Genomic DNA, 27219 nt, shown 5'->3' on the forward strand with positions numbered 1-27219 from the left:
ACCTTTGCTTCCTGGAAATTTGTCTGCCCTTAGGGTTTCCTTCTTTAGTGCCCTCTGTGCATTTTAATTATTCCAATAATTTCTGGTTAAAAACCCAGGTTTTTCAAAAATGCTGATAAAATGAGGACACAATATTTTTACAATTAAAAAAAAATTATTTTCATGACAATGTTTTAGTGCACTGTGTTCTTTTATTCACTGCTTAGCTCATCTTTAAGGAAGTTTCCCTGAGTTCCTTTGGGCTACTTCCAAGCAAGAGCAAGTCCACCAAACTACTGCTTAAGGAGCTGATTTTTTTGAAATGCATGACTGAGCAGAGTGCATGGAAGAGGAATTATCCCCATTGCAGAACTGACCTGGAAGGTTGCTACAAGCACAGAGCCCACCGAGTAAAGTCCTGCAGCTGTCTTAGGGACTATTTGCTGTATTTCTTCATCAGGAGTGAGAGCCAGAGCTTTCCTTTTCAATTTCTAATTGAATTGAAGATTGATTTTTATTGGTAAGAAGAAAAAAGGGAGGCTGTTATCTTCTTGTCTTGTAAGAGAACCCTTTCCCTTCCCCCTCCAAATCAACTCTAGCTATATTTAAGGTGAAAAAAAGAGAGGAAGGAAAACCAAAAAGAAACCAGAATATAGCCAACCTTTTTAATTAGAGTATATTGTACTTCCAAACTGGATACACTAGAAATTGGCAATGCAACATAAGATGCAAAGAAATATACCAGTTACTGTCAAAATGACCCTGTACAGCCTTATAATGCAAAAAGCTTTATACAATACAAATTTTTATTAATGTACACAAACCTTGACAGAATGATATTTGAACATAATACAACAAATAAAATAAAAAAAAAAAAGGAAAGAAAAAAGTGCTGAGAACTTCAACTGAATTACTGAATGGAAAAACACGCTAGTTTCATTAAAGAATGCATAGTGAAAACCAGTATGAAATTACCTTTATGGTGGGGGGGAATTTATCAGAACTGTTGGTCATTAATCAGTAGGGAGAACCTCTGAAGAACATTTCCTGTCTTTAGTCTTGAACTGCAAACCAATCATTTTAATATGCAAGAGCTCTGATAAATAGTGTATTTCTTTTTTCTTAAAAAAATAAAAACCTCCTAACACACTTTTCCTTACAGAGAAAACTTCTGTAACTTGCCAGAAAGAATGAATTTATCCTTTCCAAAGTGCTAAACAAATTTCCCAGGTACACTAAACATTGCCAGGTCAGATACTGGTGCAGTGGAACATGGTTGAAACATGTGGCGGTCGCATGCGTGCAGTTCATTCTTGGAAGTTCCAGCCCTATTTAAATTGCCATTTGGTTTAGATACAGTGGCCTACAATAATATTCCTACTTCTTCTTCCTCCTGGACAGCTGTACTTTACCTGTAGTTGGTGTGAAAAATAAGCTTTTTGATTTGGGAGTGTTTGGTTTTCTGTGGTGTGGTCAGAGATGCGTGTGTGGAGTGTTTTACAGAACTGGTAGAGCTGCTGGATACAGATTACAGATTTCATGCTGTCGAGATAGTAACTATTTTATGCTCTGAGTACTTACCAACACAGTATTTTCTATTTTGTCTGTACTCCTAGGGAGGCGTGCCCAGGAGTTCTGATGGAGTAAAGCATGGTGAGCAGGGCCCTGAGTTAGGTAAGTTTACAAAGGTTTACACACAGTTTGGAGCAGATGGGTTTTCTTCACTGCAAAGACAGAACCGCCACGTGCTCGCTAGAACCAAAACTGTCTGCTGGAATGTAAACAAATGGTGACACTTTTCTGTCCTGTAATTAATAATGCCAAATGATAACCTGCTATGATTTTGGATATTTCCCCCTTGTAACTAGCTTCCAGTATGTTAACAGGAGTGCAGAGATTAGGATGTCCTCCCCGAACAGGAAGAATTTGGTCATGACAGTGGAGAACGTTTGGCCATCTCTGTACAAAACAAATGTAGGAATCTTGCAAATAGGTTAAAGTGATGCAAGTTTTGCATCCAAAAAGTCTTTCTACACAAGCTTCATTTAAGAACTAATGAAGACTGAGTTACATTTCTAGTTGTCCATATGGCTAAGAGCCCTTGTGGACAAGAAATGCCTTCCTGAACTCGGTCGTTGCTTTCCTGCTGTCACGAACAAGGGGTGGTTGGATGCCCCCATCCCACAACAACCTGCAGAGGAAGTTCCTTCAGGACAGCACGAGGGTGGGTGGGTAGATAGCATGAAAGATGTGACTCAGGGCACCTTCTACAGTGGCTTGGCCAAGGGACAGGGATGGGACTGTGGCAAAAGCTAGGTCAGACACTTCTAATAGCTGGTGAAAGACAGCCAGATCCAAATCCAAGAGACACCATGGAAAACAATAATTCAGTATGAAGGCATTCCTGTACATCACATGATCATTTGGAAATGCTTCACATTTTATACTTCCAATTGTAGAACAGTGTTTTTAATCCCAATCTTTCTTCCCGCATATTAAGTTGTCTAAGGAACAGAAATCAATTAACAGTCAGTTAGCTTCTCTTACATTAGGATCGCTCTTGGCATTTTGAGATTAACAAAGGTTATACAACCAATCTGCATTTGCTTCTTCCTGCAATAAAGTGCTACATATAACATGTCATTTTAATGACCACGAGTAGGAGCATTAAATAAGTACAAAATTAGCTTCCTAGCAGGACACACTCTATCTGCCATCAACAGAAAGGAATAAAGTATTACTGATGACATGGAGGGGAGGGAGAGGACTGTCAAATTTGCAAGTACAGTTGAAATACTGAGGGTATAAAAGAGAACTGGATGGTTCCAAAAGCATTTTTTTATAGCTTTATATTTCAAAGAAGTTACTGGTACCTTTTCAAATAAACAGTCTTAATAACTTCAGCCCACAATTAGTTTTTTTCTTTTTTTTTTTGCAAGTGAGAAACAAACTAGTGCAAGACTAAAGCACTGTGCAAAACTGCCTTTTTTTTTTTTAGTCTGAGTATTTATACCCAGAATTTATCCATACCCTTTTTTAAATCCCCTTGTTGGATTTTTTTTTCCACCATAGAATTCTAGTTATACAAGTTGTTCCTGCAAACTAAAAGGTAACCACTGCATAATACAGTATATATATAATATTTATATGCCCTTTTAAAACAAAAGATGTATGCTGTGGCCCAGAGGCAGGTGTTTGTCACACCTGTGTAAGAGCTGAGAATTGGGCCTGCTGTGTGGGTGTGTGGGCTGCACACACTGCTTGTGTGTGTGGACTGACACACACTTTTCATTGTCATGCTCTCATCCTGCAGTGCTGAAAGCAACTTTTTTCCTCATCAGTTCTACCCCAAATTCTCAAACCTTGACAACTGAGTACAAGGCATCAAACAACTAAAGGAAGCTGCAAACAGCACTGAAATAATACACCAGTTCTGCCCCTGCCCTGCCCTGCCCCAAACATGGCTCCTTCTACAGCTCCACAGTCCAGGGGGAGGCAGGGGGAAGGCAGGGAGCGAGTGTGTGAAAAGGGGAAAAGAAGAATGATTAAATAAGCCAGTCCAAGGGATGTGCAAAAGCAATGTCATGGCACACTACAGGCAGACTCTCTTCCACACACCCGCACGCACACAAAGCCCAAAAATAAAATGCATCAATATGTCATCTTACAAGTGCCGATTGCCAATAAGGACACTCTTCTTTTTTCAGCTTAACAAGACAAAATAGTTTCTTAGATAAGAGTACTGGGAACATGCCTCTGAAGGTAGAAGTATGCAGTAGATCACCTCTTGGAGATTTAATAAAGCAGCTTTCATGTCAATGCAATAAGTATACATACAGAGCCATTTACTAAACCTTACTAATGATATAGTACAAGTGTTCGTTACCTCTTGGGGCTACGTTTTGCAGCAATGTGTAACCTGCTGGGTTTGTTGGGGGATTTTTGGTACAGAATGCAACTGCCCTCAGACAGTTTCTGCCCTTTCTGTTAGTCCAAGGTAGGCAAGGAAGGAGTGTTTAGGTGAAGAGGCACCTCCCGGAGCAGTCTGAGGTCTGGGTGGATGGAATGTGAGATCGTAGTGGTTTTTGGGGAAAAACATTGTTAAAGGAATAAGGTGGGCAAACTCTGAGTTCCAGTATTTATCAAAGCACAGGGAAGTGCCGTTGATGGCCAAGGCTTTCACTGCCAGGTTTGGCTCTGCCCCACTGCCGTGTGCGGCTGACATAGCTACTGTTTGCAGAGCCTGGGAGGCAGACATAACTGAGAGGGGTGACAGAAGGTTCCTGGAGCTGTTCACTGGTAGGAGTGGACTGGCTTCCTTGGAGGTTGAATACTGGCCCTTCTTCTCCTCTTCGGAGCAGTCCCCATTCTGGTGCTTCTTCACGTGGCGGCTGAAGACAAAAGGGTGGGTAGTCTTGAACAGGCACTCGTCGCAGCTGAAGGTCTGGCGTGGAGCGTGCTTCAGTTTCTTGTGCAAGTTGAGATTGTCTTTGCGTTTGCAGCTGTAGCTGCACTGGTCACAGTGAAAAGGGCGCTCGCCGGTGTGGACACGCACGTGCTCGATCAGCTTGTTGGCCGTCTTGGACAGGTAGCCACACTGGTCACACTTGTAATGGTTGCCAAGGCGGTGCTCACGGATGTGCATCTCCAGCTCCAGCTGGTTGGCTTTCACTGTCTGGCAGATCCGACACTTGTACTCCATCTTGTAGTGAGTCTTCAGGTGGCACTCCATGGCTGCGGGGCGGTTCGTGGAGTAGATGCAGAACGGGCACCTGGTAACACAGCAAGGAAGGGCAGGGACAAAGAAAAGAGGAGTCACTCAGCTGGCAGACCTGCATTCCTGCTTTAACCCTGTCACTCACCCCTTTCTGACCTACTAAGGAAGAGAAAAAGGCACTCAGTTCTCCCTGTGAAGCCTCTTTCCAATATTTGCTTCACCTTGACACATCTCTGTTTAGAGGAGGTTTGCCCATTTAATGGCATTCCTAGGGAAACACTGATTCACTCTGAAGAAACATCCCTTTAACCTTCTGGCTTACCTTGATGGGGTCTTCCCCCAAAGCAGGCTGGGGAGTGCAGGGTGGGTGACTGATGCACAGGTACCTTGTGTAACGATTCCTAGTGTTTGCATGAAGTCACTTTGGCCATTTTTTCCATTAAGAAGTGGTTTAAAGTGAGTGTTTACAAATGAGTATGAAAGCAGCTGTTTAAGTAAAGATGGAATAAACTTGTAATACCACATGTACAGTGAAGGCTTAGGAAATCCCTTTTATGTGACCTTGAACAACAAGCTCGCTGGGTATCCTGCTACAGGAACAGCTGAAAGCCAGGCTGTTAGGATGATTTGTAGGGACTCCCATTTCTGGGAGATGAGCTAGCCATGCTGAAAGGGGCGTGTGCTTGGCAGTGTTTGCCTACAGCCGCCTCTGCCATGGCAGGAATGGCTCCTGTGTAGGAACAGGATGTGGGTTCTGCTTACTCACAGCAGCAAGCATCCGGCCCAGGGTGGACATGGCAAAGGGCCTCACCCCAGTTCCTGAGTCAGGAGGGGCTGAGAAGGGTAGAGGAGGGAATCATGGAAGCTTGGAAAGAAGCCTGAGCTGCACGCTGAACAAGCCTGGACACACCCGCTGTTGCTTGGTGCAGCTGAGAGGAAGTTGGTGGGGACAGCTCCCTGCCAGGGATCTCTGCTGTACTGAAGCAAGCATACAGCCTTCCACGTGGAATTGGTGAGCTCAGAGAGCAGGGCTGGATAAAAACTTACAACTAAGGAACCTGGCTACTGTCTTCCAACATCCCAGCTGCCACGCATCTGCATTCACTGTTTAGCAGGTCTGCTAATTGTGTTCTGTCATTTTAGAAAATTTCTAAGCAGAGATCCACTCTATGTGTGTTTTCCTTGCTACATTTGGGTGCACATACAGGTTTAATATTAATCTACAAGCTAATCAAGAGATTTTTTAGGAAAGTGAGTAATAACAGGAGGACAAAGAGATACTAAAACACCTGGACAGTTCTCCTGATGCACATCAAGCACTCTGATCCAGAGAGGGAGCCTGTCACTGAGGTTTCTAATGTGATTATCTCTTGCACCAGAGGACTTGGCTGTCAATGCACACATACCTCTCCTGGGCTGGGTGCTCTCTGGATCAGAATCTCAGATTTTGATCTGGAGCTGGAAGAATCATGTTTTTTTTCTCTTCCCCCACAGCAAACAGGAGACAGAAAAATACAATTTACTTAGATCTCTTCAGGCTCTTCTGGATGCCTTAAAAAAAAATAAATCAGAGCTTTTTCTTAGATGCAGCTTTCAAGGTACCTAATTATCACTTGAGTTGGGCAGGAATACAGACTGAGAAACCCATTCTGTCAGGAAGACTTGAGTCATAGGTCATGGTTTTTCCTTGGTAAATAGAAGAGATTTTATGCAGCTTAAACCAAATGTGCATTAGACAACTGGTCTGTATGTCCAAGGCAGACATCTCATCGTTCTGGCACACTATTTGTTTCTCAATCTGGTCTTCTTCCCAGATTCAGTCATCTCATCTCAAGTGACCACAGATCCCAGTCTGTGGAACTACTGAGCTGGAGACCAGAGGCTGCCTGGCAAACAGGACCAGTTTTCCAAAGCTGCAGGGCAAACCAAGGGAGCTGTGCGCGGTAACATTGAACGTGGCGCGCTCCTCATGTCCCAGCCACAGTGCACTGAAAACATCAGCTGCTCAGCAAGAGCAACAGAAGCTGGGAGCCCTGTGCTGAACCCTAGCTGGGCTCCAAGTGGTTCCAGCTTTTTTCCTGCAGCAGCTAGAACAAACAGAGACCAGGGCCGTGCCTCTTTCATAACGTCACAATGCCTGCCCAGAGAGCAAGCATATGGCCCCAGCAATCCCTCCTTCCCCTCAGGGGTCTGACTTTGACATGAGGGCATTCTCTAGAAACACTGCTCTGCACCAAAAGACCTTAAAGGACACCACCACAGCCAAAACCAAAGGGCTTTTTTTCTTAAAAGACTGTATTACTCATTACATGTTAATTTATACAGTAGTGATTATTGTGGGGCATGCAAACACAGCAGAAAGCATCCAAGTTCTTCATTCTTGGAGAGAAATGACTTTGCATTTGAGTACACAAAGGCTATAACCTTTAAGGTTGTAACTTCATACCTAGTTGCAGAGGCTGTACAGGATTTAGTTTCTTTGAGCCAGGTGCAAAACAGAGCCTGTGCTGGGTGCTTCTTTTTGCTTCGATGCTTTGAAAAAAACCCCTTAGTCTGCCTAAAGCTCTTTGTAGTGCTGCCTCATTCTCTGTAGGACCCATCACACACTGTCTCCTCTTTGACTTGAAAACGGGAAGGACCATAGTTTGTTACAGCTCCTCTGCTGCTAGTTTACCAATCTGCTGTAATGATGCAAGCCTGACAGGCCTTGGGTCATCTAAATACAAGGAAGCCCCAAATCTGGATACTTAATTAACCAACCCTTTCTGACTGACTTCCTTTTGTCCTATCCCCACAGTATTAAGGTGCTTAACACAGTAAAAGTTTGTGTACTTGCTTTCCTTACTTGAGCCCACCGGTGGGGACAGTATGGCATTTCTTGTGCTCCAGTAATTGCTCAGGTGTCTTCATGAACTTGTGGCACACATCACACTCAAACATTCGTGTGATCAGGTGGATTTGCAGGTGACGTTCAAACATGTTTTTTGTTTTGCAGACAAAGTTACAGAAAACACATTCAAAGCCTGAAAAATAGAACAGGGAAACTCAGTCCTTACACTGTGGCCAGGTCAACTGCATAGAGAGTGAAAGCTTGTATTTGTTAAAGAGTGTTTTTACCTTTCTCTGACTTCTCTTCAGTGTTCACTGAGGTCTGACTACCAGGCACTACAGAAATGACCAGCAGGTTGTTTGACCCCTTGTTTTTTGGGGTTATATCTGCATCTTCTTTGCTGTTGGCAGAGTCGCTTAGTGTTGACAGCGAAGATGAAGATGGACTGTTAGATTCACTGGGTGTCTTCCTCTCTTCAGCTGTAAAACAAAGAGCAAATAACTAATTCAGCAGATTAGATGGAGTCTCCATGATTCTGTTTTAAATTTCAGGAAGACTTACCTTTGAAGTTAATTCAAAACAGGTCTGAAATTAATTGAAATGATTAAAAAAACCATTGTTGGGCCTCCTTCCTTTTTATTAGTGTTTAACCACAGTACATCTCTCAGTTTATCCTGCAATTGAGTGTTTCTGTGATGGTAGTGGGAAGGGATCATGCAATTCTACCTTATTACTGGACTGAGAAAAACGTCAAGAAAACACTTTGACTACTATAGTTCAAAAAATATGAAAACTTGTCACTTAGGAAACAGAATTTCTGTAGGTTTGGGGTGCAAAAACCTACCAATCCAAGCTAAACTTCCCCCACCTTTCCATTTATGTGGGTCCAGTGGGTAAATCTGGGATGAAGGGTGAAGGAGAATAATCTCAGTCATTGTACTGAAGAGCATCCTCAGTAATCATTGCAGAGGTTACAGCATGGTCTCAAGATTCATGTGTTTTTATTAGGATCTCCTTCTAAAGGTAATTGAAAAGCATGTTATTTAACTGGACCTAGAGATAAAGGTTCATTATGAAAGAAAGCATCAGAGCTTCCTTATGTGTGCAATAAATGTATGAAGTCTAAATCCCAAACCCTATCACACACTAAAACTGAGCAAGAGGGAGAGTTCCCATATGAGAACTGCCATGAGCCAAAGAGGCAATGATGGGCAAATTATTCCCTCCCACCTGTGTCCTGGTTCAATCAGAGCTGTGTTAAAAGGAGACTTCACTAAAACTTCAAATTCTCCATGTGATACAGATCGAGGCCTCTGCAAACACCAGCACCTGTGTACTTAACTTTAAACTGACGAGTGGCACCTTTAAGATAAAAACCTAGGAATGCACTAATGAAATCTGATGACCTGAGCTGCCAATAGGGAGGATGACTGGATATCATACAGAAAGATTCACTGACTTTGGGGACCAGAGTAATAGAAATGGAATGAAATTTAATAGCACAGAGGACAAGGTTATGACCTAAAGGACCAGTAACAAGAACTTTTGCTACAAATGAGAAATGCTTAAGATGGAAACAGTCCAGGAAAACAAAAGTAGAATTTGAGCAGAACACGGGATGAACATGAACAATCAGTGTTGGGGGAGCTTTCAAGGAAGGTAAATGCGATCACAGAAAGTTATTGTGTGACCTATTCTCAGTAGCTGCTGTTGGTTTGCACTGCCACCACTGCTTATTTCATTTCACCATGTACAGCTGTGATTGCATATGTCCAGAGCAGGCATTCCAACGAGAACATATGCAGTGAGGGATTGGTACAGCAGGAAAACTGTGTTCTGTATAGGAAAAGGCTCAGTGTACATTTAGAGGGGAGAGTGGTGCTCTCCAGAAATGTACTAAGGGAATAAATACTGTGGAAGGAAGGATGAAAGGTGGACTGCTGTTTCAGATAAAGGGCAGTTCTGGCGCAAGAACAACGTACGTGTATTCTGATTATCACTAAGACACACACTGGAAATTTTAAAAAGGTCCCTAATCTTTCATGCAAGAAAGTCTACAGCTGCCTGGCTCTAGTTTGTTTAAAACAATGATACTTCTTTGAAGGCATATGTCATATCCTCACAAACAGTCCCTTTATGACCTGGTAACATCACAGGGTAAGGAACTGGAGTCAAGTGACCCAGAAAACCCATTCTATTTTTTACTCTGTATTTGCCATATGTGTGAGCATTTGGCTGAATCACCAGCTGAGTGGCTCAGTTGGGCAGGGTGAAGGAAGAACAAGGGGGTTTTGCCTATCTTCAAAAGACAAGTAGCAGTTTCAATCTTTTTGACACAACAGGAAAATACAGCAGAGCCCAGCTCACTTTTGAGCTCTGAGGCTTTTTGCATAGCTATGGGTGGTGTTTCTCATTTGCCTTGAACTCCTCTTTATGAAATGAAGTAGTGCTGAGAGCTATACTGGCATAAAATCCCTTGAGAGCTTTCCAGTAGTTCGTATGTCTGTAGTTACATTTAAATTATATATCTGTGAACACAACCAATTGTATTCTTCTTCCCCTTTTTCATCCCTCCTGTTTTCCCAATTTTATTCCTGGTAGGACAGGAAAAGCAATTTAGCGATGGAAAAGTTGTGCTGAATGCAATTCAGGTTCTGTATTGTAAACACAACAGTGAGTAGTTTGTGGCAGAAAAATGCTTCTACCTGGTCTTATAAGAGAAATTAATTAAAAGGATTCCCATTTTCTTCTCCTTTAATTATGCCAGACTTCATTAGTTGGACTAAGCATATGGACCTTGTTTGAAACATCCTTGGCTATTAAGTGAGCAGGACCAGGGAGCGAGCACGACCCGTTCTGCTGTTTAATATACAGTTACATTTATGGTATTGCTGAATCACAGTGTCAACTAAACATCAGCATGAAATTCCAAACTGATGGACTGTGGGGGCAAACACAGCGAAGAGCAACACTCAAAATAATGTTTATTTCAGACTTACAGCCAGGTATGCACAATTAGGCCCTCAAAGTCACCTTACCATCGCTGAAGTCAAAGCAGGATTTTGATGAAATAGTAAACCAGTCAGAAAAACACATGAAATATGCTGACTCCAACAGGGGAGGAGATTTGGGGGATAAGAAGAATAGGAAGAAGAAGGGCTAAGTAGTCCTTCATTTATTTCACTCAGCTTGAAAATTGATCTGCACTACCAGATTATTTGCCTGGCTGGAGTCCAATTCACTTCAACTTTGAGAGATCAGGCCTTAATTAGCAAGCATTTCAGTGAAAGTAGAGTGCTAATGGGAAGTGTGAAGGTTGCACCTAAAAAGCAAGGAAGAGAGAGATCACTGCAGCTAGGAGAGAGGGATCATCACCTGTGTGCTTGTTGTTGACATGAGCCTTCATATCTGCCTCTTCCATAGTGACAAAATCGCATGCCGTGCAGCAAATGGAGAACATCCACTGCTCCTTATCCACGTGGAGGGACATATGACTGACAAACTGGACATTCATCTCCGTCTCAAACCCACACACATGGCAGCTGCAGGCAGAAGAGAATTCAAGAGTCAGAAACATTAAAAAAGAAACCACAAACAGAAGCCTATTGCCTTTCCCCAAATTTGCAAGAGGAAACTCATGACACAGTTTTCTGCTCTTCCTCACTGCTCAATGTTCACTGCAAAATTCTTTTGTCTGCTGAACTGCCTTTGAACTGATAGCCATGCCAATGTGATTAAGGGCAGGCACAATGCAACAATCCTGTACGTGCTATAATGATGCTAAATAATCATAAAGTTAATTAAAAACTACAGATTCCAGATGCTGTGCATCACCTAACCGATTCCTTTGGGCAATAAGAGGCACTGCAGCTTTGCCAAGATGTTTAGTACAGCTGATACACTGACACACAGAGAGCTTGCTGCACACTCCAGGAATGATTTTTGAGCCCTGGAATGGTTCCCATGCCAAACTGGGATCTTGTGCAAAACTGCCTGGCAGTTCCAGTGTAAGCAAGTAAAAATGGGTTCAAACATTTCTTATGCTTGACTGGAAAACAGCAGTCTTCAGCTATGCGAATAATTAGCAGGGATACAGATTTTGCAGCCAGCACATAAACAGAGTGATACTGAGAGGCAGTGGAAAGGACCCTTTAATTTAACTTTCTTTGCAGCGTCCTCCTCTTGCTTTGATTAGGCCATTAACACTTAAAACAAGCCAGAAAGATTGGAAAAGGCATATACTCCAGGGCACTATTTTGCTTTCCCAAGGCGAAGGACTAGATAATCTAATCCAGCAGGTCTCATTTATTTCTTACTTCTATGATTTTGTAATTAAATCTGCTCTTGGCACTTTGACTAAAAGTGAGAGTGATTTGGTAATCTGCTTGGCCACTAGAGTGCACATCACAGTTTGCAGAGCGCACAACAGTGCATACAACAAGAAGAATGTCTGAATATCCATTTTATCTGGGCAGTTCCTTTCAATTTTTCAGGCAAGTTCTCATTAAGGTTTTCTTTCTTTGATCATGTTGTTCACAGAATGTATAAACCTCCAGCAAACAGAGGAAATGTGTAGACTGATTTAACAAGTCTTGATACAGTTTTGGACTATTTGATTTCACAGATTTGGCTGAAGACAAGGGAACTATTGGAGGCAACTGGAAGAACAGGGCTTTAGATTTGCTATGAATCCGTGTACATGACGGGATGTTTCCAAACACAAAACTTAAAGGAACACTGCTTAAAAAGTTAGAGAGGCTTCTAAGAGCACAGCTGCCTCACAAAGCCATTTAAAAAAACCAACCCCACAGCAAACCCCTGAGTCCTTCCCAATGGCCAGCCAAGTCAAACAGCACACGGCAGCCAGCCGGGGTTCACTGCTCAGCCTAAGCCAGATACGGGCAAGACAAATACTTCAATCAAGGCTCCAACCCCGCAGCACCAGAAGCGTGGCCCTGTCACATGTCCTCAGCAGGCACACGAGACAGTATGTAGTGCACAGCCCTCGTCTGAGTGCTCACCTGTAGTAATAAGGGTGCTTCTTTCCATCGCTGCCCTCGGCCGTGACGGCGCTGACGATGTCCTCGGTGTCGGTGCTCACCAGCTTCACAGAGTGCACAGTCAGGTGCTGGTTCAGGTTAGCACGGCACTTAGCAGCATAGGGGCACAAGTGGCATTTGTATTTTCTCTCTTCTGAAAAAAGGAGCAGAGAGATGTGAGTGTGTACCTCAGTCTGAAGCCAGCTTCTTTGAAAGCTGCCAGTAACCAAGCGTGCATTCCTTTGGGTTTCTCCAAGCGGCTTTCAGGATGAGGTACTTGGGAAGCTCGACATTTTAGAAGTTTATAGGAGTTCACAGCAATTACTAAAAGAAAAAACCCAAATAAAAATAAAAACCCAAACTATTTGAAGATAGTTTAGGACAAGCTTTTTTAATTTGCTCTACCACTTATAGTCAAATATGAAGCCTTTATAAACTGGAAAACTGGGACAACTGCTCTTCTGGGAGCTGCAGCAAAGCCAGTGGAGAAACAGGTCAATAGTCTACAACTACCTCCTTTACCCAGCATCTTCTATTTGATTTTTGGGCTTGTTGAGGTTGCCCATATGACCACTTGCAGAGAGCTGGTAGTTGATGATTTTATATTAAAATCTGAGAGTAGAAGGAAGTGGAACATTGTATGTCGTTAGTCCAGTTCCAAAAATAAACTAATGAAAAAGCTCATTCAAACAGCAGTTGAAAGAAATAAACTAATTCCTTGTGAGTTTCTGATGCTTTACAATTTTTAATATTCCTCCTTTTTATTTTAAATTAAACATTTTTAGATCCTGGCAGCACAGTTTTGTGTGCATGCCAGGCTGCATTTTGGGAAGGGTTGATTAAAATAACCAAACATTACATCAGCTTTTACAACCTTTTCTTTGAGGACCTGCTGCTCTAAAATTGAAATATAATGCTACAAGCATGAGGGGAAAGGCATTCCATAAAGCAGCTTAGGACTAAGGAAACCCCACTAGACCATGGAGCATCCTGAGCCTTTTCAGGATGGCTCTGCTGGATGGCTCAACATACAGTGGCATTATACCAACAGGATTTCTCAGCACTACATGGGAAATTCTTGCTTCCAAGTGTTATTTTGTGCAGTGCACCTCAGCAGGCTGACAGAGTGCATCTTCCATATAAAAACTCTGTCTCAGCTGATTTGAAGCTGATTTGCTTTAAGAAAGTTGATATGTTGTTGAACAACTCCTGTTCCTCTCAGCACTGTATGATGAGAGCAAAGATGAATGAGTTATTCAATCCTTTCAGTTTCACAAATCTGAAACACCAAGGCCAAATCTTCTGTTGTTCAGTGACATTTAAAAAGTTCATCAGGTGAACGATGTTTTTGTCCAAAAAACCCCTAAATCCATCCAAAAAAAAGGCTGTGCCTTCTCTTCAGAACTCCATTATCAAGCTTGGTTACCAGTTGGTGTCTGCAGTCTGGTGTGCTGGAACCCGGACAAACTTGAATTTGTAAGGAGAAATTTCACGTAGGCTGCGAAGAAATAAAACGTTACCTCCCTGATGCTGCTCTGACATTGTGTCCTGTTCCTGCGCTTGGCTCTGCTCCAGGTGAGCCAGGGATGGCTCACACATTCCTCTCCTTACCATCTTGTTCCTCCCTAAAACAAACCCCACGGAATTCCTGAGTGCTGTAACAACCACCCAGCAAGCCCTGCCTTACCTGTGTGCAGCGAGAGATGCCGGGACAGAGTCTGCTGGCGACCAAACACTTTTCCACACACATCACAGGGAAACAGCTGGTCGTTAAATTTCCAAGGTGGCAATCCATTTCCCACCTCCAGCCCCAGCTTTTCTGTTTCTATGCCAAAAAACACAAAGTCATCTTAAGAACTCTGAAGACTTGCAGATTTCATTCAGTAGAGCCCTGTAGGCGTCATATAAAATGCAGCACTTCGGGTGCACGCTGTGTGATCTGGCACATGAGTCCATTTAAAAAGGAAACTCCCAATGCTGGAAGGAAATGAATCTTTCATACAGCATCTCTCATACACACTCTAAAGCAGAACACTGAGCCAAAGTGTTCTGGACATAGGCACAGCCAAAGGCTTAAACCAGGTCATATACAAAGAGAAAGTCAAGAGTGAGCAGGGCAAGCATTAATCTCCAATTATGGTTTTGTGGAACAACCACTTCTTTGGCTTTTTCAGTCACCCACCTCTGTCTGGTGCATGAAGAAGCCTGGTCTGAGATGGTGGTCTGTCTAACACTGGATTATTATTCAGGGCTGAAGAAAGATTTCCAGATAGTTTCTTTTCTACCGAGGCAGGAATTTTTGTTACATAGAATCATTTAGGTTGGAAAAGACCTCTAAGATCCAGCGCACCCATTAACCTAACACTGCCAGGTCCATCACTAAAGCCATGTTCTAAAGTGCAAATCTACACACACATGAGTAGTCTGACTCTGAACACCAGAAGACTTCTCAGACAAACATTAAAACAAAAGGACACAGCACCCCAGAATGTGGCTGGCATCCAAGGTAAGCTCTACCCAGCACTACTGTCCTCTGGCATCAAAATCCCCAGCAGCTTAGAGGGCCATCCATTGAAAAACTGTGACCCAAAGTGAACTATTATCTTTTAATAAGTGGTTTGAATTGTTTCAGGAACAGAGAATACAGAAATACAGAAAAAAAGAAATCCCACAGAGCATAGAGCACAGATATGAAGGCACTTTGTAAGGAAGTTGAGAGAAAGGGACTGGGAATAAGGAAGAGGAAAAAACGTACACAATGCTTCAAGAAGTTGAAAGCATGGCCGGTTTTGATTTGGACAGAATGGAGCAAAAAGCAGGTACTTTGGGGAGAGCAGTGTACTACTTAAATCAGCAAGAGAAAGAGCATCAGCAAGTCTTGAGTAAAAAAATACTCTGTGCAAGGGTCCTGTTCCCTGAGAAGGGACTGCTTTTGTAAGAGGTGCACAGAACTACCAGGGTACTCTGCAGGTCTCTAAACACAGCAGCCAGCAGTGAGGGGGCTTGCTGTAATTCTTCTAGTTCCACTGGAATGAAAGATGCCACAGGCACAGCACCCTTTCCCAAACCGCCACCGCCTCTGGGATTGCTGCCCAGAACAAGCTCCACCAGTGCATGTGAACATGCCCTGATGGAGGAAAACCACTTGGCTGGGATTTCCAGGTAAATGGGAGGGGAGGAGCTGGGGACAGGAGTTCAAAAACGTAGTGAGTGTAAGTTAACATTGTGGAGTTTGGCACAAACAGCAAAATCCTCATCCCATGAAGCACTGAGGAATAAACACCCCCCCCTCTTGTACTGGCAGCCCCTCACTGACAGTCACCTACCACTGCAGATGTGACTGCCATGGCTGAGAGAGTCTCTCCTTCTGAGAGAACTTTTCAGACAACTCCGCTGTGGTTTAGGCAAAGAGCTGTCAAATACTGTATTTAATTTAAGCAATAATAAAAACAAGGCCTCATTTGAGGCAGAGAATCCACATAGAAATCTCAGCAAATTTAGGGCTGGCCATACTTGCCAGTCCCCTCTCCACTGTACGTTCTCCTGTGACCCTGTAATATGTACAATATTCACACCAGAGGAATTCTGAGCCACCTCTGAGTGCTACCATCCAACAACACATTTTTCTTAAAAGAATTTCTAATTAGAAAACAAGGTCTGCCTATTCAAAATAGTCATTTTGTGAAATTAAAAAGGAAGACAACCCCCCCCATCCCCTAAGGGCTGTAAGTGACCCATAACCTCCAAGAACTTCAATAAAGAAGGATTCTTTTTATTGCTATCCTTGAGTTCCAAACAATAGAAAAATCTGACTCTGTGGAAGTGCTACAGATGTTTCAGCAGAGCTTTCTGAGTACATAACCAAAACAGTGCTTCAAATGAGGATAATAGTAATAATTATAAGAGAAGGTCACAAGGGTGTAGGTTGCTTCAGTATGGTCACAACAAAAATGAATTAATTGGGACACATACCAAACAAGCAGGCTCAATTAAGTAAATAAGTCTCTTAACAACTCACTTCAGCATTAGTCATCAGCCCTCTTTTATCTCTGAAGAAAAAGAAATATAGTATCATCTTTTCTATGAAGGACTGTCCTGGGAAGCTCACGGGAAGCTGGAAAAACAGCAGCTTTCTGATTATCTCAAGCTGGTGACAGCCAGTCCCTTGCAAAGGAGCTGCATATTTTCCATTGATGCAAAGGAGAATGCTGAGGTGTTTTGGAAGTATTTCTGTTTACTTTAAGGGTGTCTTTCTGGACTCCTTACTACAGTGCTTCTTTCTTCTCTTTTGACTGAATCTTCTCTCTGCAGCAAAGTGCTTTTTCTGTTCAGCAGCTTCTTAGCTTGCTCATGGCAAACCAGAACTGGTCTCTTGCAACAGAAGCCTCAACACTTTGTGAAAGATTTCTCAGCTCCAAGGAAAACCACCTACGTCCACCCATCTCACCCTCTGGGCAAGTTTTGACTGCATCCTGAAAACTGGAGCTCTGTGTCCATACAATGGTCCAGAAATCTTCCCAGAACATGCCCAGCACCTGACCTCACCAGTGACCTGAAAAGTCATGTGAATCAACTTCCACACTCAATCCTTGGGCTCTGGCTCTAATTAATGCCAAAGAATGGTGTTTTCTGGGAAGTGAGTACAGGCCCAGCGACTCCAAGGCCAGAACACTGGGCTGCGTACAGCATTCTCTGTGCATCCCTAAGCTCTGATCCAAGGCAGTCAGAATTGTCAGCCTTTAAGAACACCTTACACGCTGGCCAGGAAGAAGATGGACTGAGACCAAGTAAATGTTAAATAATAAATCACTGTTGTGAAAAGTGTCTCACAGAAATCCATCTTTCACCATGACACCCCCTATACTAAAACGAAGAGGAAAACAAAAAGAGAAAAAAAAAATGAAGGACTTGATACAAGATTTCTACTTTAAATGAATAATCCATAGCAAATTCCCGAACTCCTATGTTAGGAAATCATAATGACAAAATTGAAATTATTAAGCAACAGACTGTATTTCTGTGTGGGTTTTGGAGTTTAAAACAAAATACGCTCAATAAAATGAAGGGCCTTCAAGTTCTCCAGTACAACATTAAAAAGAAACAGAAGGATTAAGACTCAGGATATTACAGGCTCGCGATAAAAATATTTTGAAATAATTTTGCATAGAATTCTTAAGTGCTAAGAATCTTATGTAAAGGTAAAACAATTAAATATAGTGAAATACATCTTTCTGGACACCTGTACATATTTATGGACACCTTTCCTGCCCTCCTGCATAACCTGGTATCACTCCCCTTCTAGCCACAAGTCAACTTCATAATGAGTAGCTGTGTAAAGCTGATCATCTAAGAAGGGCTTAGGAACTGCCACCATCTGTATTTTCTCTGAGGTGAGGACAACTGCGGAAACATTGTTCTGTGCCTCCTCTTCTCGCTCCAAACAGATTTCATTTCTGGCAAACAAAGCACTGCAGCTTGGAAGAGTCACCATTTACCCCTTTCCTGAGGTGTTGGGCATAGTTCTGCACAAGTATGTATTTTCAGTTTTCACATTTAGGGATTAATCTTTTCCTCTCCAACTGGTGATATCAATACAGAGAGTGTATTAACCTTCTGAAAAGTCTTTACCCTGCCTTTTGTCAGGATATGCTTGGAGAGAGGACACCGTATCTGGTGGAGGCTGTAACTGAAGAAGAGGATGAGGCGTGACCTGAATACATAAGTGACTGTCTAGAGTCACCCAATCAGCCTTGTGACTGCTGGTGTCTGTTGGGCACAGGAACTTCCCAGGGACTGGCTTTGGACTCTGATACTTTGATTACTTATTTTCTTTTACTTTGATGTATTTGTCAATTACTGCTTCACAGTGTTTTATGCTACATTATGTTTTAATATGCTGTCCAGTGCCATGCCCAACTTTAGATCTTTATACAAACAATGGAAAGAATGAAACCACTATTTAAGTGAAAAAGACAAACCTAAGGAAACAAACAAAGTGTGCTGAAGTGTCATTCAAAGAAGATAAATTCATGTTTATAACCTTTGCTGGTTTACTGTCTGCTCTCACATCCTGTAACTCATATCAGCAGCTGCTTCTCTTTTTTATCTTTGCAGCTCCATAGACCTCAGAAGCAAACAAATCCACAAGGGCAGATCCTCATGGTCAGATGGAATCCCATGGATATAAATTAAATAGATTGTTCTTTGCAATAAGTATTCCTTAATGAGATGGAAGTGAGAGGTGCTGGTAAGTCTTAACAAAGAAGGTCAAAATTCATTTTCTCTCCATTCTTCTGGAAGTGTGTGCCATAGTTAGTTATGTTTTGGGTTATTCAGACAGTTTGACACCACAAAAAATGGTCAAGGAGAAACCAGGTAAGTAATTTTGAAAATAAAATGAACAAAAATCCTGTGAAAATAGAGAGTGGTGGTTACATTATTTTCAATAAATGCTGCTTGCAAGCTGAATGCCATGAAGGAAACAAGTCAGAGGTCCAGAAGGTCTGGAGACAGAAGAGCCACCCAGGGTGAGGCTGAGAGCTAAGAGGGACAGCCAACCAAACTCTGGACAGGAGGTGACATGGGAAAAGGTAGATGATACAGAAGAAAAGGAAAGAAAGCATGTGGTACCTCCCTCCTCCCACTCCAGGGGATAAAACCTGATGTAAAAAAGACAAGATGCAGAAGGAAGCTCCTATGGAAGAGTGCATCTAAAAAATTCCACCAAACCAGAAAATTAATAAACTGACTAAGAAACAGTGCTGGACAAGGTAACCAGGGTTCTGTGAGCTCATGGCAAGAGGATGAACACTCCTGTGCAGATGTCCAACAGCAAGGCATCTCACTTTGCTGTGTAAGACTTGGGACATTAAACAGTCATCAGGTAACTTTTGGCTGCTCCCAGCCTGAGGTGAATTGCAGCTTTTTCCTTTGAGATCTGTCAAGTACCCCACCTTCACCCAAGAGGTAAATGCACTGCATGCAGCCCTACAGAAACGTCACAAAAGCTTGCTCCATTTGTAAGGTTATTTCTGTTTGGTTATGTCTAAATAACAAAAACTTCAAGAAATTATTTATTCAGAAACAAGGTATTAAGGTCAGGTAGTCATGCAAACATTGCTTTAAAAACATTTATTTGCTCAAAGAAATTTTCTTTCATTCTTCTGTCTGCATCTATCTTATTATACTGTCTTACTACTTTCTGCAGTGTTTCCATCATCAAAGATGCATTTTATTGCTTTGGAGTCTTCCCCTTAACATGTTCATCTATCACCTCTGGCAGGCACACTGTATTTAAAAATTGAGAACTCCTTTTATGAAATATGTAATTAAGGCTCTGTTGCAAGCTTGTTTGCCAAAAGCCTGTGAAAGGTTCCCAAGCTCAAAAATATATTGACTATACAAAATTGCAGTGCTCCAGACACTATATCTCTTACTCCCTTTCCAACTTGCTTCCACAAAGGTTTTATTTGTAGGACCAGAAATCTTATTTCTAGTAAGTCAGTTAAAATAAACAGTGGGATCCTTCCAGGTACTGTAGCTCCTGAGGAAGGTATGTCTCTCCACGTCGATAAGATATCAGCAATCCTGACTGGTCCTGCAATCTTCATTTGTCACCCCCTGCATCACAGGATCCTGTCTGGTCTTGATTCAGGGTGTATCTTTTACTGTGAGCAGACTCATCCACTATTAACTGAGATAAGCAATTGCTTTCTACGCATAGAATTTTCCCATATTCCCCACAAAAATCCAAAGAAGATAGAAAATTCTAGTTCCACTTGTGAGGGGGTCATGTCCTTTTTGTTTCATAAGCCCCAAAAATCTGCACATAATCAATCTGAATGACAGAACAAATGCACAGAGGAAGCAGGAAAAGTCTCCTTTCCAAATAAAAAACTTTACCAATTAATGCTCTTATTTTTTTCCCCTCAAAGGCTTTGCAAATGTTTAACGTTACTATGGAGTGTGGTAAAAAGCAGTAATGTTATGATAATTTAAAATCCTTTAAAATTCCTTTAAAATATGGAAAAGGGTAGAACCCAAGTGGTTTTATGTATCAGTAGCACAGTACTTAAACTGCTCTTTCTGAAAACAACAACAATCAAAGTTGGGAATACTTCAATAAAGTGCTTGCACAGCCCACCAAAAGAAACATCAATATTGTGCACAAAAGTATTCCAAGTGCACAACAATCGACAGCAGCACTTGAAAAGGTCACTGAGAAATAATAAAGATGTCAGGGTTTGGGAAAGATTAAAAATAGGTAAAAGATGAACTTTAAAGCTGACTCCATAGAAGAACATGGAAAAAAAAGTGAAGCCCCCTTCACTGCTAAGACCAAGCCCATTGCTCAAAAACGGACAAATCAGAAGCAGGGTGAGAAAGTCAGGGCAAAGACAAGGTTGGGACAACACTGACTTTAAAACACAAAGCCACTTCCACCTTTGCATCAAAACTCACACCTATTTTCACTTTGTGATAACCTTCAGCTGCATTATAAAGCTCTGGGATTTGCATTTATTCTCTGCATTAAGATCAAAACTTAAGAAACAACCAAGAAGAGAGAAAAAAATCCAGTAAATTCTGTGCAAGGTGGCTGAAGTCGCAGATTTTTAAGGTACTCTAAAGCTGCAATAATGTTGCAGTCATTTCTTGAAAACTATTTTTACAACATGTACATTATGACCTCAATTTGAGGATAGTGATGGACAACAGCCTCTATTTCCCCCAGCTTGTATTACCACTGTCTTGCTTGCTTTAGCATAAAGCATAAACAGGACTGTCTTGTGGTAACTGCATCCCTTACACAACAAGAAAGAAAAGAACAATGTAAAATTCACAACAGATGCAAAATCAGGCCCTCCCCAAGCTGTGAATTTGGTGGCCAAGAAGCAGCAGTTGTGGAAGAGTCCCTTTATCTCACTGCACCGGCATCAGTTACCACAGGGAAGACCAGCTGGATTTCATGGCTGCAGATGAAGCAATGCAATATGGCCTAGAGGGGAAATGACATACTTTTTCTTTCACTGAGGGTGCTGAGACATTTCAAGAAAGGCAAAGGAAGCACCAACAAATCCCAAAAAGTGTTTTTAAAAGCTTTACCATATCACTGTTGGCCAAGAACAGCTGATCCTTTCAGTAGCAAAGGGCTCTATCACCATTACTACTTTTTTTTTTTTCTTGTTTAGAAATAACAGCTAAAGTCTGCATCTATTGTCAGAGAAAAACCTGGTAATGTGCTCTCTCTTATCTTTGCATAATATATTTCACTTCATTTCCTCCTGAAAATATCCTCATGACAACAGTAAAATGTGCCACAATAAACTCACGTAAGTTTCTTCTAACTCACTCCCAAGCAGGTGGCCCTCACATCTACCTCATCTATATTTACACTGCTTGTAACATTTATTTTGGGTGCTACAACACTGAGTTCATATGAACTAGTGAAAGTATAATTTGCTCCTATTGCTATTTTTAAACCAAAATTAATTCATTTCCATAGTGCCAATAGGTTTCTACCTTTTAATTTCTTTCATACAATTCTGCTTAAGACACACTTCCAAGAAACCCTTTGAAAAAATCACTCAAACATTGTGCACATTAGGACCATTATGGGGCATACAAATTTTCCTTTTTTTCTTTGGTTTTTGTCAATGTGACAACTTCTGCTTGCAAGTCCACACGAAACAGGGGTTTTTCTTTCCTTAAGAGAAGGTAGTAAACACACCTAGGGTGCTTTGCAGAGGCTAACACTAGTAGTACCCATCCAGCATTCAGACACAAATAAAGAAATATTTGCCTTTAGATTATATTTTTCTTTTCAGCTTTCTGCCTCTTTTTGGGTGAAGCAAAATCTGTACTTGGAAGAAGCTGGTGACCAGAAACCTCAATGGGGGAATGCAAAACCCAAATGCAGGCTGGGTTCCTGAGCTGACTGAACTAAAACAAAATAATCAACACTGGATGAACAAGTAACTACAAACATATGGCCAGAGCCACCTTTCCCAAGGTGCTTGTGATTGCTGCTGTACAAGAAAATGTTCTTGCTGCTTTTATTGCAGATTCCCCAAGTGATAAGCACTGAATCTGCCATTTCCTTGAGGCCTTTAACTCGTTCTTTTTAAGATATTCACATCTCTCCCTGCTCTCTCTTCTATCACCAGCACAGGCGTCTGCCTGTAAACCATCCCCTCCTTCTACATAATTCTCCCATCTGCTTTCTGCTCGGACTGCAGTGAGCACCACAACGGCCCCAAACTCAACTAAAACACCCTGCAACAAATTAGGGCAAATTTGTACTCGGATTGAAATCATGCTGTAGAAGTAAAAACCCCAAACTTGTCCTCAGCTTTGCTTAGATTATTTTTAAACAATAGTCTTTATGTCTATCTAGCCATCTGTCCAAACAGCTGATGAATTCTACATTTAATTTACTCTTAGGCAGACAAATGTTGTAGAAGACAAACTTGTATAAGGTAAGATCGGTGAGGACTGGAGAGTCCCAAGGTAACTAAAAAGAAATGTCAGAAATGATGTGTTCCAATTCCTTTTGCAGAGCTAGAAAACTAATTTTAAAACCTGTCTTTCTATTTCATGTTGAGCTTGTATTCGGAAAAGTTTCATCTTCAGGAAACATTCTGACTCAGTGCTGATGCTTACATTTACAGGAGGTTCTGATATTAGGAAAGACAAAAGAAGATATGAAACTAGAGATAGGTTTGAATGAGATGCAGATTCTAAACTACAGCATGCTGAGTATCTGTAAGACAAATGCCTCATCTATCAAATCTCTTTCAGGAGGTTGTTCAGTCACCACCCTGGCTTTGTTACTGAATTTATATCCCAGAATTAGAGCTGGAAGGGGCCCCAGGAGCCAGCTTGTCTCTCCCTCACCCAGAGGCACATCAGCCACTCACCAAACTTATCCATCAGTCCCAACAGATGCTTTTCTTACTTATTTTTTTAAAAAACCCTCCTGTGACAGAGGCTCCAGAGGCTCCTCTGACAGTTGTGCCAGTGCAAAAACACCCCACTGCTAGAAAGTTTTACTTCAGTCTTGGAGTTTAGCTTCAATCTCCTCCGCTGTCATTTAAGCCTGTTATTTCTTATTCTGCTCACATGAACATGGGCAAGGTTTATTATTTTACTCTCAAAGCTGTCATTCTACATATCTGAATGCCATTATCATATCTCCCCTCTTTTCTTCTCCAGACTAAATAAATAGGTAAAATTCTTCAATCTTCATGCACAGCTCATGTGTTCTAAACCTCTGACCACCTCTGTCTCCTCCACACTGTTCTTGGATTACAGAGCTCAAAATTGAATTCAGGGCTCCAGCTGCAGAGCAGAATTACTACATGTGCCTTACAGACAACATTCCCAACACCTCAGCCAGATATTTGTCCTTTCTGCAATGCCAGGTCTACACACAGTGTCTGACCAACCCTAATCCAGATCCCCGCCTTAAGCTGCACTGCCTGGATGTTCATGCCTCCTCTTTCTTCGTGGCACTCACCATTCCCCCAGGCACAGAACTTTGATCTCACTGCACTGGTTGCTAGTTTTCACACAGTTTCTTCAATTCCTCAAGGTAAGACTGAACTCTGTTGTTCTGTCCTCCCAAGTGCTTATGGCACCTCCTTGCAAGGTGTGCCCCAGACATTTAATAAACATCCTTTCTCCTCCATCATTCACAATGTTAATAAAAGGACTGATGAATACCAGAGCAAGCACAGCCTCTTGCAGACCCCACGTGGTCCCTGGGGTTTGACAGCTGCACCTCACCACTTAATTAGAGCTGTACCTACCCTGGGTTTCCCTTCTTACTATGGGTATATTGTGGGAGGACACATCAGAAGCTTCACTCAAGCCCAGAGGTCATTAACTGTTGTTAGGCTTCTTTCCATATGCATCTCCAAGTTGGTTCCAGTTATCCTTCCTGAAGCCAACAGGGGTTATTTTGCTGTTTTCCCTTCTTCCTTTCCCAAACCCAACATTCTACAACTTTGTGGTCATTCTCCCCCAAGCTGTCTTCTATTACCTGCATCAAAAGCTCCCAGGAACTTGCTGGGCAGCCCTGTGTTGTCCCAAATTCACTTCCCACAATAATACATGGTAGTATTAGCAAGTAAAAGTCCCACATTTCTCACTAAGTACTTCCAATGATTGTAGCTGCTCAGAAAACCCTTCTCAAATTTGACCTCCACTTGCGTTACCTAGTTAAGAATATTTATGGCAACAGTGATTTTACTTTTTCAAAAATCACTTGCTATTGAGTAACTATTACTCAGCAAACTTATTATGATAAGTTAAATGATAAGAGTTGCCAAAATAATATGAGATGTCAAAACCTGCCCTGCTTGAAAGGGTAAAAAAATCCAAATGCTAAGTTTTATTTTTCCATGCAGGATAAAACTGTTCAATTTGGCCATTTTTGCTCTGGATTTGAAGCTGTTGATATTTCTTAACAGTTTTTGGTTTGCTGGGTTTAATGATTGTGATCTAGTTTGGGTTTATTCTAAATGAAACCAGAAGGTATTTGTTCCGAGTGAAATTACTTTGCTTTTCTGTCCTTTATCATAAGTTGATTATGCTCTAGAAGGAGCAAACATAAAAGAGAAATGAAATTTAAAAAGTGAATATTTTTGCCTGCAAGAGAACACTGCACTGTATGAGAGGGAAATAAAATTTACCCTGTATAAAGGCAGCCCATAGTAAAACAAGAAACACAAGTTTTCAGATAGATGTCAAATGCCTTCCAAGACAGTCATTAGACATGGACCTGAACTCTTTCTGCTTGTTTTAGTTAACACCTTTCATCTTGAAGGTCCTGTAAACAATTGGCAAAATTATCAGTGCGGTGACTTCACAGGGAAAAGAAGCTAACTCTATGTGCCCACAGCAATTTGTGCCAAGTCCTGCTATTTAGCCTGTAGTGAAAGATTCACCAGGAGTTTCATGGGATGCTCAGAAAGACATGATCACATTTCCTGCCCAATAAATACTGACAGTTAAGAAAAACTAAGTCATGTACAATGATGCACGTGCTGCACATCTCACTTGTCCTGCTTCAGCCAGAGAACACACCGTACCTGCTTGAGCAAGAGGCCAATTTGCTGTTTTGAAATGGTTTGTTCTGCATAATAATGAAATTTTCAGCTCTGAAAGGGACTCTGCTATTTATGAAAACTGTGTGGCTGCTCAGGACACAGCCTCTATTGCTGCACTACAGATCTGCACCACATGTGCAGGAGATGCAAACCTGCTTGGCAGCAGACCCAGAAGATGCTGCAATGAGTTGAAGCCGCCTTGGTTAAGATCCCATGGAATGAACCAGAAATGTGGCAGTCTCTGCTCAATGGCTGTGGTGCAAAGTGGTTGTCAAGGCAGCTGGGTGCACAGGGAGAGAAGGCTGCACGCAGGCAGACGGTCATGGGAATCTGAAGACAGGATGCGATAGATGGAAAACGTGCCAGAGCCACTATCAGGCAGTTTAGCACTGAATTATGTTGAACAAATTCTGCAAAATCTGTCTTGCTTTGGATAACTATGCCAAGCACAGCCAACTTCTACAGCAGTTCAACTATCTCACCTTCCTAGAATCCCTTGCCACAAGTCGCCAGCTATCTGCCTCCTGCTATCAGACTGCAGAGAGCCACCTCGGTGGCTGACAGTCCCTGGCCTTCCAGAGAGCTCATACCAGTCACTTGTACCCACAAGACATTCTTTTTGTGGGAAGAATTAGCATGTTGGAGATAAGGAACTAAAATCAGTTACTAAAAATCAATCTGCCACTCTGTCAAAAAGAAAACTTTCCTACCATCTATGAAGCTGTCACACAGGCTGGATTTGTCAGAGGGACACCGCTCCAGTATACTTATTCATGCACCTGTGTTGATTTTTACACAACCATACACATGCACACCCCATGTGTACACACACACACACAAAGAAGAGTATCTGGCTGAATCTTACTCCCAGACAGGTACCAGAAGAAAAAGAAAATTAAAAGGGTGTTTTTGAGGACTGAGAGAAGCAGACTTTGCACAGCTTAGGGAGTACCTACAATTGTGCCCTGCAGGTGGCAATGACTGTGTGGCATCTGCTTCCACTTTTCCCAAGCACATTTCACAGGAATCCTACGACAGAAATGAACAGCAGGACCAAATGCCTGATGGAACATGCCTTGGTAGTGAATTAAGTGCCACTCTCACTTTTCTGCCCTGACAGGAAGCCAATAGGGGTCAGGGACTCTCATCACCAGGAAACTGAAGGGGGCTATCCAATGTCTTGGATGTGCAGAGCTCATAACTCAGACCAAAACTGAAAGCAGATAAAATGATCATAAGCACTAATAATGGGATAAAGCAAGGGGGGAAAGAAGCACTACATAAGTCAATTCACATGCATGTGCATTCCCCCTCTGCAATTACATTGGCAATAAAAATTGCTGTTCCATCACAGGGACAGAAACAGCTGCCAGGATCTTGAAATATTCTTTTAGACTGTCAAAAAAAGTCTGAAGTCCGGCAAACATGATTAAGGGAATGGAGTATCTGTCACAGAAGGGGAGCCTGAGAGAGCAAGGACTATTCAGCCTGGAAAAAAGGTGACTTGGTGGGATCTTTCCAACCTGGAAAAATACCTGATAGGGG

The 27219-nt window shown here is 42.0% G+C and overlaps 1 protein-coding gene across 5 annotated transcripts in view; it reads right to left on the reverse strand.

Moving 5' to 3' along the window:
- Positions 1-630: 630 nt before the first annotated feature.
- Positions 631-27219, reverse strand: part of ZNF827 (zinc finger protein 827) — a 100743-nt gene continuing 74154 nt past the window's right edge. For 3 of the 5 annotated variants that reach the window (XM_042049627.1, XM_042049626.1, XM_042049628.1), the window contains exons 9-14: positions 14253-14390; positions 12548-12719; positions 10902-11068; positions 7814-8005; positions 7542-7719; positions 631-4751 (exon numbers count right to left, since the gene is read on the reverse strand). In XM_042049627.1, coding sequence (XP_041905561.1) covers positions 3944-4751; positions 7542-7719; positions 7814-8005; positions 10902-11068; positions 12548-12719; positions 14253-14390 — 1655 coding nt within the window. In that variant the 3' untranslated portion in view covers positions 631-3943. Of the gene's footprint in view, positions 4752-6102; positions 6248-7532; positions 7720-7813; positions 8006-10901; positions 11069-12547; positions 12720-14252; positions 14391-27219 lie in introns of all 5 variants that reach the window. The other 2 variants (XR_006019872.1, XM_042049630.1) reach the window with 2 other exon arrangements.

Source organism: Corvus kubaryi, unplaced genomic scaffold (assembly GCF_017639235.1).
Source record: "Corvus kubaryi isolate FWS band 111438036 unplaced genomic scaffold, C.kubaryi_AGA036_p1.0 71, whole genome shotgun sequence".
Taxonomy (NCBI): domain Eukaryota; kingdom Metazoa; phylum Chordata; class Aves; order Passeriformes; family Corvidae; genus Corvus; species Corvus kubaryi.